This window comes from Paramormyrops kingsleyae, chromosome 4 (genome assembly GCF_048594095.1).
Source record: "Paramormyrops kingsleyae isolate MSU_618 chromosome 4, PKINGS_0.4, whole genome shotgun sequence".
NCBI lineage: Eukaryota > Metazoa > Chordata > Actinopteri > Osteoglossiformes > Mormyridae > Paramormyrops > Paramormyrops kingsleyae.
This window is the reverse complement of record NC_132800.1, coordinates 13,562,088-13,574,411: the sequence shown is the minus strand read 5'-3', so window position 1 is coordinate 13,574,411 and position 12,324 is coordinate 13,562,088. Positions and strand designations below refer to the sequence as shown.

At 49.5% G+C, this 12,324-nt stretch overlaps 1 protein-coding gene across 18 annotated transcripts in view; it reads left to right on the top strand.

The window, feature by feature from the left end:
- Positions 1-9,255, top strand: part of LOC111858558 (sickle tail protein homolog) — a 107,135-nt gene extending 97,880 nt beyond the window's left edge. For 15 of the 18 annotated variants that reach the window (XM_072710706.1, XM_072710704.1, XM_072710702.1 and 12 more), the window contains 7 exons: positions 1,007-1,287; positions 1,596-1,751; positions 2,400-2,519; positions 4,207-4,281; positions 4,579-6,312; positions 6,807-6,938; positions 7,772-9,255. In XM_072710706.1, the coding sequence (XP_072566807.1) occupies positions 1,007-1,287; positions 1,596-1,751; positions 2,400-2,519; positions 4,207-4,281; positions 4,579-6,312; positions 6,807-6,938; positions 7,772-8,239 (2,966 nt within the window). In that variant the 3' untranslated portion in view covers positions 8,240-9,255. The remainder of the gene's footprint in view (positions 1-1,006; positions 1,288-1,595; positions 1,752-2,399; positions 2,520-4,206; positions 4,282-4,578; positions 6,313-6,806; positions 6,939-7,771) is intronic. The other 3 variants (XM_072710716.1, XM_072710714.1, XM_072710700.1) reach the window with 3 other exon arrangements.
- Positions 9,256-12,324: the final 3,069 nt, after the last annotated feature.

Below are 12,324 nucleotides of genomic sequence, written 5' to 3'. Positions count from 1 at the left end.
GAAAGTTACCGGAAAATTCCCACAATTTTGCAACCCTAGTTTACACAGAGAAAACACCCACATCCAAATATGCACAAATCTATATAAACTCCCTCTGATGTGTAACAGAGTGATGTACAGCTTTCTGTGTCACCTTCCCTGTGTGACATGGATCCCCACTTAGTGACAGGTGATCCTGATATAAACATGTGCAAAGATAACATGAGGAGTGATGCACACGACCATAGTCTCCCAACAGCCAGCCAGTGACCAGCGATCAGGATCTGAGCACATGTACAGGGAATATGAAGCCGCTCAGTAAGCAGCGGGAATCCAAGTCGTGCCGGATTGTTGGGAGACAGAGCCAGAATGTCGTCGTGAATCATGGCGGATTTGGGTGTAATTTATTCTGAGTTTGTTCGCTTGGGCCGTGTGCCTGTGGAATCCATTCCTCCCATTAGCCTGAACCAGCTGTGAAAGGCTTCCCAGTTAGTGCAGAGAGATGTAGCTTTACAGAGCCTTACGGAGTACCCATCATCCTCGGAGGGTACGTGCAGCGAGCTAAAGCGGAGCGGCACTGGCTTTCCGAGAGCATAGCCAATCACTGCAAATGCAGGGAAAGCCCCCAGTGCACAGCTAACCCATGTCAGTCCATTCTGCATTGTTTGTCATGTTTATGGCAGCGAGTCGGTGAATTCCGGCAGCAGTTCTGGCACGATCTCAAGGTGACTGTTCAGGAAAGACGCAAAGGGAACCAGCCAGTTGCGGCATGTCAATGACATGGCAGCCACTAGCCGCCGGACGCATGTGTCATACTGAGATAACTCCAGTCCTGTTCTCAGCCTGTCGCCCCAGGGTCTCCTGGCAGGATCCCTGTCGTTTACTTCTCGCCCATCTAATCCGCGGCTCCATCCTTCTCCTACATCTGGCAAGGATCTCAGCTTAGCATACCTGGAAGGAATGGTTGGAGAGGTGGACCTGAGAGCCTTATTGTGATTGGTTCCTTTATCGACAACAACATATGCAGGTGTTCCACCACCAGAGGGCGTCCGCGAGCCTGGAACAGAAAAACCAGCCAAGCAGAACCAAACTGGTAAGCTACAGAAGCCGCCTACAGAGCCCAAACCTACCTTGGACAGGCTAAGCCAAGCCGTCACAGACAAGGTCGGCAAGCTGGGGGCAGAGAAAACTGGCAAGTCCCCTCCCCCACCGCCACCAAGGAAGACCTACACACTGGGTTCCGGGATGACCACGGGGAGATCTGGTGAGGTCATCTTTACCGCTAGGAAGGAGTCCGTCACCGCTCAGGTGTGTGGTCTGAATAGACTGCATTAATGTTCTGAGAATGTTTTAAATAAACCATCCATCCTTCTGTATATGTTCCTCCTAAAACTAAAATGTTTCAATCCTGTCAGTTGATGGCATGGATTATGGTTATTGTAGTGTGATTTAGTGACATTAGCAGCAAACATGGCCCATGGGATTAAAGGAGAATCTCAGTGGAATTCGCGTTCCATTTGTTACTTCTTACTGTGCAAAGTACAGAAGCAGTTGGCCGGTGTCTTACAGTGTAGAAGGTGCTCATGTACAGCCTTGCGCTGTTTCCTGCCACTCAGGATGAGGAGGAAGAGGTCACCTCCCCCCAGCGAAGCAAACCGAAGGTCAAGTCGCCCACGGAGAGCAAGCCCAAGCCACTAAGCCCGCCCCCTGTCACGGCATCCGGCGTGCGGGATGAGGAGGACGACGCAAACAGGATCATGACAGAACTGCAGGTACCGGGAGCGGGGGGGAGGGGGTGCACTCAGAAAACATGCATGCGTGTTTGGCCTCGGGTTCACATGCTACGACCCTGGCAAGGCCTCCGCCTGTCACCCGGAGAGGCTGTCTGGGATGGGACACGTCCTCAGCATCTGCTCGGTGACGGGGTCGTCGTCAAGCATCGCAGCAGGAACGTAATGGCGACGCTTGTTACAGCCTCTTAAAGGGCCAGCCACGGACACCATCCCCACTAGGGGGCGCCAGAGACGTGGCAGACGGATCCTTTGGCACCATGCCACCCCTAGCCAGCCTGTTCCTGTTGGGAGGCACTTCAACTCCACGGACCACTATTCGCCCCTGCTGGTGATATTGGTGAATTGCATCCTGGACCGCATGACTGGATACAGATCCTTCCAACAGACTCCAATTCCAAGCCACAGGAGCCCACCAAGGTCTATGTGTCCAGCAACGACGTGGATCAAAGTCAAACGTCCTGAGCTTGAAATGTTACACACATAGATGCTGACATCTAGCGCGATGCATAGCTTGTGTTGCCGCTGTATTAATTGCTTAATTAGAGACAAAGGGGCTGCCCACGGTCCACATGGGTGTGTCCACGATCAAGCGGCCCGTAAACGCCAACTGCGTCTTGACCCCTTCAGGTCTTCCAGAAGTGCACGTTCAAGGACGTAGAGGCCAAGTGTTTTGTGGAGCATGCTCGCGTCGAGACCCAGGTCCGAGAGATCCGACCCGGGGCCATGGTATCACCCAGAGACCGCAAGGTAACGAATGTGGCGACGATCCGCCTGCTGCCTCTGCTGCCTCTGTTGCTGAGTGCCTGGCTTCACCTCTGGCTCCCCCTGCTGGCCATGACTTTAATGACAGCTCTGTACTCACACCTCTGCTGCCTGGCCGCCAGCTAACATCCTTAACGGCTCGAGGGATCTCCTGACACTCCCAGTATTTTCCCTGCCTGTTTTTTTTTTTTTTTATTTCTTCCCTTCGATCCTTGGACTTCTTCGGAATTCCTGCTTTGACTTGTTTCCTCCAAAATCTATGGCACGTCTTGGATGGGGAGAGTGACGTCTTAACCATGTGACCACTGGCTGCATATTAATAAACGGTACCAGATTAAATCTGTCCAGGCTGACTTCTTTGCATCGTTTGCAAATCATACTTCACCTGCTTGCTCTGTGGCTCGTGTGCTGTGTCCTAACTGCCTGTATATGATTCTTCTGAGGGTCCAAATGAGTTAAAAGCTTAATTTCTTGCCTGAATAAAGTATCATTTCAATTACCACCCTCCCCCCCCCAGAGTTTCCCACACGTATTTTAATTATGAACAACGTTCAGTCCTGATCTGAAATTAACGGTCTTCATTAATGTAATATTTTTTTTTAAATTGACAGTTGGAGGTTGGATCTTCTTGGCCTGTCTTAGATCCATAGAACTGGACTCCCTGTTTTAGTGGATTCTTTCTCCACAGAGTGCCCTTGTCCATCTCAACCATCATGCTGGACCATCAGCTGATTTCCTTTGGCCTCCTCCTTAACCGGCTAACCTGATTCTCCTCATCATCCTTCTCCTCAAAATCTCTTTTTTTTTCTGGCCTTTTTTTCGTTGGGCGACTTTCTCACATCTACGGTTGGGGAAAGATAAAGCTGACGTTTGTAATTGTATTTCCAAATTCTCTTCCTCACCCCTGCCGCCATGGTTCTCCACATTGTGTTAAAATGTGTTCTGTAGGCTCGAAATCAGTGGTTGTCAAACTATGGTATGCTTATCTCTGGTGGTACGTGAGCTCCTTCTACTGGTATGCAAAGGTATCTCCTTTCATGTTGGTCATAATGTTGGTCCATATGTTTTGTGGTATGCGGTTCTCAACCCCATTCAACAGAAAGCAAAACTGAAAACCAGAACCTACTTATTTTCGCTGCTGTAAGCCGTGATCTTCAGCTTGCCTTCCAGTGCTGGGCATAGTTCATGAGTGACCATCTTTTAAGAAGCTTTCATATCTGCGGTTCAATCCCTCCTTTCGAGAGGTCTGGAGGCTCCAGATTCCAGGCTTGTTAAGCTGTTGTTATGGGTGTGTTAATGAGCTTATTAATTCCCGCTCGCTCCATAGGGTAGACAGCGGAGCTTTAACGGGTCTGCCTCTAAATCACTAAACGCACCTGACCGTAGAACTCACACGGGACATGTGGAGCGCCCCCTAGCCCGTCTTGCTAAAACAGCACGGCAAATTAATGCTTGCAGTGTGGCGTCATGCCATCTGATTGGCGGATGGCTTCTCGCGCTGCTTTGCCTACTAAAAAAATACAAAAACGAGCTGGTGTGTGTGAGTGCGAGAGTCCATGCGTTTAAACAACCCCCCTGTTAGATTGGCTGACGAGGCCGCAGAAGGCCCTGGCCCACCACAGACAGCCTTGCTGTAATGTTGTCCCTTCCCCCTCTTCGTAACCTGTCCTAGCAGAAATCCGTGGGCCGACCCGACGACCGGGAGGCGGACGAGAACGGGAGTGGCCTGGTCCGCCAGGGCCCGGGGGTACGTGACGTGATGCATGACGGGTTTCTATGACGACCGCTCGATCGATGACATGTAAATCTCTGACAAATTATCCATCATCCCTGGCCAGATTTCTTTGGCTGGCCTGATTACATAAAGATCTTTAATTGCTGTGTTAGAGTATGTTGCTCCAGTCCACATGGAGGGTAATTAGGATTTGAAGCACCCCCCCATGCCACGGGAAGGGTCGGCGTTGCGTGATCCTGGTAGGTGAGCGCGTGTCACCCCCTGGATGTTAGCGCGCGGCTTATTCGCTGTGTCTCCCTACATCCGTAGGTCATATATTACGTCACGGGGCAGATTACCAAAGAGCAGCCGGCCGACGCCACGGAAGAGCGGAAGGAGGGCAGAAGCTCCGGCGCGGGCCCCTCACAGGTTGCACATGTCAATGCTTTTGACGTTTCCCCAAGGCAGCAGGAGGGCGGCGCTGATGAGCTGCCTGCCCCCCACCGCCCACTGGAGGATGGCCCAACTAGCCCACCCATGGTCATAAATGCAACCGCAGAGTCCCCAGATGGGGGCCATGGGAGAGAGGATTCGGGGTCACATGAGCTACCTCTGGGTGGAGGGACGATTGAGACACTGCGAGGTAGCGGTCGGAATGAGGCCACACCTTCCACCATCCCTATGGAAAGGTCTATAGGCCCAGAGGTCGTACCATCAAGTGTCTCTGTGAATTGGGTGATGCAATCTACAGCCCCAGCAGTCATACCTCCAACCATCCTAGTGGATAAGGTTGTATCCTATACAAGTCCTGAGGTCGTACCTTTGACCATCTCAGTGGAAAGGGTGGTGCCCTCTATTGGTCCAGAGGTGATACCTTCTACCATCATGGTGGATAGATCTTTGCCCTCTACAGGCTCAGAGGTTATATCCCCAACCATCCCGGTGGATCGTGCGGTGCCCAGCAGAGTCCCTGAGGTTGTAGCTCCGCCCGGTGTAGTGGAAAGGGCTGTATCCTCTACAGGCGCAGACGTTGCACCTCGGACCACAGAGGAAGATTTCAGTGACGCCACCCTGAGCCCGGACCTCCCTGGAGACGAGGGACCACCCCCACCGGACAACATTGCCTTCATGATAACCGACAGCAAAGTGCAAGCCCTATCCTGCAGGGAGTACCAGAAAATTGTGAGCACCAGGGCTGGGCAAGTGCAGACGGTGAAGGTGGACAGCGACCAGGAGGTGACCTCTCAGGAGGACGGCTTTGACGCCAAACCGGTCATCATCATCTTTGACGAGCCCATGGATATCCGCTCGGCCTACAAGAGGCTCTCCACTATATTCGAGTGTGAGGAGGAGCTGGAGAGGATGCTCTCCGAGGAGACTATCGATGAGGAGAACGAGGACGAACCCAAAATGGACAGCGGAGGCCAGCAGGTAAAACTCGGAGACGATGCGGTGGGTAGAACTGCGGACGGGGTTGACGGCCAGAGAGGCCGTGGCACTTTGCAGCCCGGGGCACGAGAGTGCATCACGCCGGGGAGGGGTGAGGGGGAGCGGGGTGAGGGTAAGCAGGAGACCAAGAAGAAGTTCAGGTTCAAATTCCCCAAGAAGCGGCTGGCAGCTCTGAGCCAGGCCATCCGCACGGGCACGAAGACGGGCAAGAAGACGCTACAGGTGGTGGTGTATGAGGAAGAGGAGGAGGCTGACGGCACCATCAGGCAGCACAAGGAAGCCAAGTGCATTGAGATCAGCCGCTCCAAGGACCCACCTGAGCCGCCCAAATGTCGGACAGACGACATCCGCAAGAGCACCTACAGGACCCTGGACAGCTTGGAGCAAACCATCAAGCAGCTGGAGACCACCATCAGCGAGATGGGACCCAGGTCTTCGGAAGAGCCTGCCGACTCCCTGACCAGGGTCGGTGACCCCCTAGCTGGGGAGGAGGAGGCTCCCTCGCCACATACAGTCAAGCCGGTCCCCAAGGCTCGTAAGAGCCTGACCCGTAAGAAGAACAAACCACCTCTACTTCCCCGGCCTGGCACTGCCACAGTGCCCACCAGCCAACAGGTGTCCTCCTAGCTTCTCCGGCTTTGCACTGGTGGCTTGGTTCATCTTTGGGCCCCTCACCCCCCCCACACTTTCCTAACAGCTGATTCTAAACCAAATATATTTCAAGGTGCTGGGAATCGCTGGGAGACTCTAACTGGCTGTTTATTTACAATGATATTACTGAACCTCCCCCCTTCTTTTTTTTTGCATTTCACTCTTTAAATGCTGAACTGGGTTCAAGGAAAAAAATAATAATTCTGGGGTTCATTCTGGCATTTTTCATTATTTTAACCTCTCATTTAGCTGAAATCAGGTGCATGGGAATCACCTCTGGGTCGCAGTCTGCATGCGGTACGGTCCTATCCCATAATGGACCGGTGTCGGGTGCGAGCTGTGCTCTGTCCTCGTTGCCCTGTCTTACCTGCTGCCTCCAATATGGTTTCTCTTTTTTTTTTTTGTTTTGTTTTTCCTATCCCCTCCACCTTCCCCACCCTCCGTCTGAAACCCCGCAGAGCGCCAACCCCGCCTCCTCGACTAGTCGGATGCCGGTGCCCATTTCTGCCAAGCCCAGGCAGCCAGCAGGGGGCGCCGAGAAAACAGGAAAGCAGGCAAACCTCCAGGATCCACACAGGCAGTTCCGACAGGTAGTTTTGCTGTAGGCTGGGCTGGGGGGTGGGGGTGGGCCTTCCACTCTCCAGAGGATTGCGATGGAGAGGCACTAAGACTCGTAAAACATGCACAGAGAGAGAGTGAGAGAGAGAGGGACCGTGAAGAGTAGAGCTGTGAGTTTGTTGTGTCATGGGGGGGGTTGAGGTTGCCCCCCTGCCTGTATCGCTCGGACGGCATGCCCCCCTGGTGCCTGGCTGCTACCTCTTAAATGCCATCCGCTTTTGCATGCCCATGCCGTCCACGGCTTCTCACGCACTCAACTGGGACATCAACGTGAACGAGCAGGAAATTTATGTCATAACGACTTCCGCGCCCACCTAACACCCACTGCCCCAGCTACTGAATACATACCGTTCTGTAACACCTCCCATCCCCACCATTCGGGGTGCCCAGTGCAGCCCACCCCCCACCAAACTGAAATGCCCCTACTAAAATCCTAACCCATACACCCCCCTCCTGCCCTTGTCCCACCCCTAGTTACCCGGTGTGGGCATGGCACTCCCCGTTCGCCGCCACCTCAGTGCTGCTCTCTACCTCCTGTCCCCACTCTCTGACATACTGACTCTCCTCTTTTACCCTCTTTGGCGTCCCCACCCCCCAGAAACTTCCAGAAACTCATAGATGGTGACAGGTAGCTTAGCACCCTTAGCTTATCCTTTGTCAGCCCAGTTTTGTTTCGCTTGTAAATAGCCTCGGTCCTTTAGCGGTACGTCGTGTTGTTTACCTTTTGTTTGTACACATCTTTTACGTTTGTTTTTCTTCCCTCTTTCGTTTGACAAACCGTGTCTCCTGGCATCTTTGTTTGCAGGCAAATGGAATGGCTAAGAAAGCTGGTGGGGACATAAAAACATCACCCCCAACTTTACCTGCTTCTAAGATCCCAGCGTTTTGTCCTAGTTCTGGAAAAATCTCAAGTCACCCCACTTCTAACTCAGAAACTACTAACCCCCTTAGTCCCACCACCTCCCCCACTCAGCCCTCCCCCAAATCTTCAATCCCGTCCCCCCACTGCTCCCGCCCCACCCCCTGCAACATCCCCTCCCTCTCAAATGGCTCGCTGAAGTCCCCTAGCCCCGCCCACAGTGGTAAAAGTCACCACACATCCTTCTCGACCCAGAACCAAAATGGCCGACCCTCCCCCCTCTCACCCACCTCCCTTAGTCACAGTGGGAGGAGCATCCGAACCATACATACACCCAGCTTTACCAGCCACAAGCCACTCAACGGGAAATACGCCGTCCCGCCTGCCTCAGCCGCCTCCAAGGACGCATCCTGATTGGTTCGGTTAATATTGACGGGCGGAGCCGCGTTCTGTCTCCATTGCTCATTGGCCTCTCTGATTTGGTTTGCCGGCATTCCCATCTCTCATGCAGCTTGGTGTCCTCTAGTCTGCTTTGGGTCCATCGCTTGGGGGCTGCAGTGGGTCGGGGGCTCCTTTAGCTCCCGGGGGCTTTTCGTAGCGCTTTTCGCTATTTTGCATTTGACATTGCGATACTTATTAATTGAAGCATGGGAAGCGGACGAGCATACCTGTTCTGAGGTTTAACCCGAATGAAAATGTGTAAAATGGAGAGGAAAAAGGTTTATTTTTTTGAAAACTGGATGAATATAGTATATTTTGATCTAACATTAGTTTTTTATGTTGCCAAGAACTGAAAGACTAACCGATAGTCGTACCTTTCTAGAATAGCTACGATCGCGGTGTGAGATGAACGCTGTGTAGCGGATAACCGCCCTCTTTGTGTTTTGGAACCCGCCTGCTGCCAGTTTGTCAGTTTAGTGAACCCAGGCGCTGGGTTACATTAGGTCAAAGTCCTCCGTCTTTGCTAGTTACCGTGCCTATCTGCCTAAGGTGTTTGTACTTTCATTTTGGGGCTTAGAATCGCCGATTTGGAAACACTGTGTGGGGAGTTTTTTTTTTTGTGTAAAACAGGCCCAGTATACCTCTCTGAAGACAGCATCACTGATATGTGTGCTCTTTAATTTAATAGTTATCGATGTTTAAATGTATACTGAGTAATAGTAACTACTTACTACCCGTGTATATATAAACTGGTGTATCAAGAAGCATAGTATACTTTTGTTAACGTACCAAAGTTTCTTTCTTAGCATGCTTTTCTGATACGATAGGAGAGCGATCCGATGCCATTGTAAAAGAACACGTCTGTTTGCACAGAGAGACTTTTTGTAAATATTTGGTTTCCCTTTCATTTTGTAAAGCTTCAAGCCATACCGCTCGAAAGCGCCACAGTGACGGAAGAGTTACGATATTAAAGGAAATAAAGGACAGCATCCTCTTGTTTGCTTGGTCATTTTATACGTCTCTTGTGTTTTGCTTTATGTTAGAATTTCTCTGGATTGTAACGAGAAATTTTATTATTATTATTCATTGAAGTAGTCGGAACAGTATTATTAACAAAGGATTATTAAAGATTACTATGGCGAGAGGAAATGACACTGAACTCCTCTTTTAAGTGACATAAATTTCTCTGGTTAAAACCATAAAATAATAAATCAGGAGATATAATGATGAATTAAACCGTATAATTTATTATATTAATCGCTATAAGTTTTCATAACGTGACGGCGCTCTTTGTGTGGGTGCGTATCGTGAAAACAGCGTGTTGATGTATGGCGAGAGTTTGGCCGTCCGTCCAGAAAAAAAAAAAGGATGTCTCAAACAGGCCGCTGCACTTCCCATCCATGTCCACCAGATGGCAGTCAAATCCTATAAATTACACCGCTTTAATTTTCACTTCGTAGGAGATACTATCATACAAAGTGGCAAACATGGCTGAAACCTTTACTTATCCAAAAAGATGGTAACTGAAAGAAACATCTTAACAGGTGTGGCAGCTCATGGGGCACCGTGTGACCCATTACAGGTATCTCTGGGGGTGGGGGTCATCTCTTAACTAACAATTAGTTTCTTACACCATAATATTGTTATGTATGCTATATAAAATACATAATCTTGTTTTCTAAACTATTCAATTTAAATTGCTAAATCGTATTTTATTTTTGAGAACTCATTAAGGATCTAATTCTGCAGATCATTTGCCTGCTGTTCCTAGAATTTTATATATAGAAATCGATAAAATTTGAAGAGCATTATTGAACACATCCTCCATTTTCCATTTAATTAGGAGACATGACAAAGCCAAACTGTGGGAAGCAGTAATCTATACTAAATGGTAATGAGTTATTTAACTGCTTGGGGAGGTGCTGTAATAGTACCCATGCCTTGCTAAATGCCGTTCGAATGTCAGGATTTAATGCTCCTCCTCCCTCTCTGCAGTTCTGCAGGTGTTTGATCTGACCACACATTTTTTATGTACCTATATGAGCCAGGCTGGTAGAAGCCCGTTGTCCCCGTGTTGAAAATTTGACCAGATACCCACCAACTTATGCATGAATCTGAACCCCCCATTACAGCCCCACACACACACTTGTATATCCAGGACAGCTCAGCCCAAGACCAGAGGCTGAAACATTGAACACCTAGTAGCTCCTTTGTGGAAAAAGGTGGTCTGTACTCTCAAGTGTGAGGTCTTGGATGTGAGGTGTAACTACAAGAATGCATGGAGCGTGCAAACGCTTCGGAACACAGAAAGATGACAATGGAGAGAGTAAGCCAAGTGAGCATTTATAATGAGCGCAAGCATGCACATAGGTAATCCGGTTAACAGATCCGTAAATCCAATTAAAATTCTGTGGCATGACTGAATGACGACACAGTCTTTGCCAAAACCAAAAATTTAGGGGAATATTGAGATGTAACTACCCCTGAAGGTGTGTCTACCACATTGAATGCCACCTCCTGTGTTCTACTTATGGTCTACAAAGTTCTAGAATGACGAGTGTTGAGGATATGGATGGTGAAGTTAACTGAAAATATCAGTTTATGATGTCAAAATGCAAAAGTCTGTATAAAAAACCTAGTATGTTCTACAAAGACCGCATCTGTAGGTACAAAATCACAGAAGGGAATTGTTTTACCCTGGAGTAAAGTGCTTACCGATATGCTACAGTTGAAGTACTGTCATTTCACACTAGGGGGCAGTGCTGTGAAGCATGATGTGTTGATTCCTGCCCATCTGAGTTGACGTAGTGCTATGGCCAACTCATAGCTTGCTGCCAGCAATTGTGAGAAAGGACCCCAGAGATCTGGCTGTCCTCTGAGCCAAAAATAAAATTCCCAATCAAAAGGGATCATTTCCTAGCAAGATGATTTGAACTTGGTAATTAAGAGCTGTCTTCATCAGGCCTGAGATTGACAGCTCGTGGTGGATATTTTAGTTGAGGATTTGTAACATACACAAATTGACAGATACCTGGGCTGAATTCACCAGAACCCACAAGTGGATCCACCAATGGTCCAGGTCTTCTGGTACTGTGAGAGGGTTGTCAACAAGAGAGACATGCGACTGAGCTCAACTGGTCAACCAGGTAAAGTCACCGCCATATGAAACAGTCTCCACCTTCCTCCGAGTGCCCACCGTGTGAGATAATTTAGATGTTAAATCCACCAGGCACACGTGGAAGGGAGCTTGGGGAGATCGTGAGCCTTGGCAGGAGATGAGAATCTTCTTCCTCTTTGTAATTATTTCAACGGATTTTAATTGAGAATGCAAATTATTCAAATCAGTCTGATTCCTCACAGGAGCATGCCTGAAGAGGAATAGCGAATAAAGAAACGATTACAGTGTCCTTCAGATGCAGGGGGACTTTTCATTCCACTTGCTGGAGGGCATGCTGTCCCTCTTGACATTGCCGTTTGCTCATGGGGGGGTCCTGATAAAGGTGAAAGTGGTGAGAATCTCATAAATATATCACTGCTCGCTTTCTGTAGCAGCGACTGCAGGGAACATGGGCAGATCATAGAGAGTCACACTCTTAAGCAGGCCCTTACAGACACCCTTGGGCATGTCTTTTGTTTCGGGGCCCCGCTCAAGTCACTTTACCCCCCCCCCCCCCCCATGTAGTGACTGTTTGTGGCCAGCAGGGGGCCATGCACAAGGTTGAATTGTAATAAATGGCGCCGCTGGCTGAAGACGTGGACCTGCATGCAGGTGGACAGACTTACAATGTAGAACACAATCACCTTGTAAGGAGTGAAAGAGCACCCCATTGTTGTAACACAGTCACCTTGTAAGGAGTGAAAGAGCACCTCATTGTTGTAACACAATCAACTTATAAGGAGTGAAAGAGCACCCCATTGTTGTAACACAGTCACCTTGTAAGGAGTGAAAGAGCACCTCATTGTTGTAACACAATCAACTTATAAGGAGTGAAAGAGCACCCCATTGTTGTAACACAGTCACCTTGTAAGGAGTGAAAGAGCACCTCATTGTTGTAACA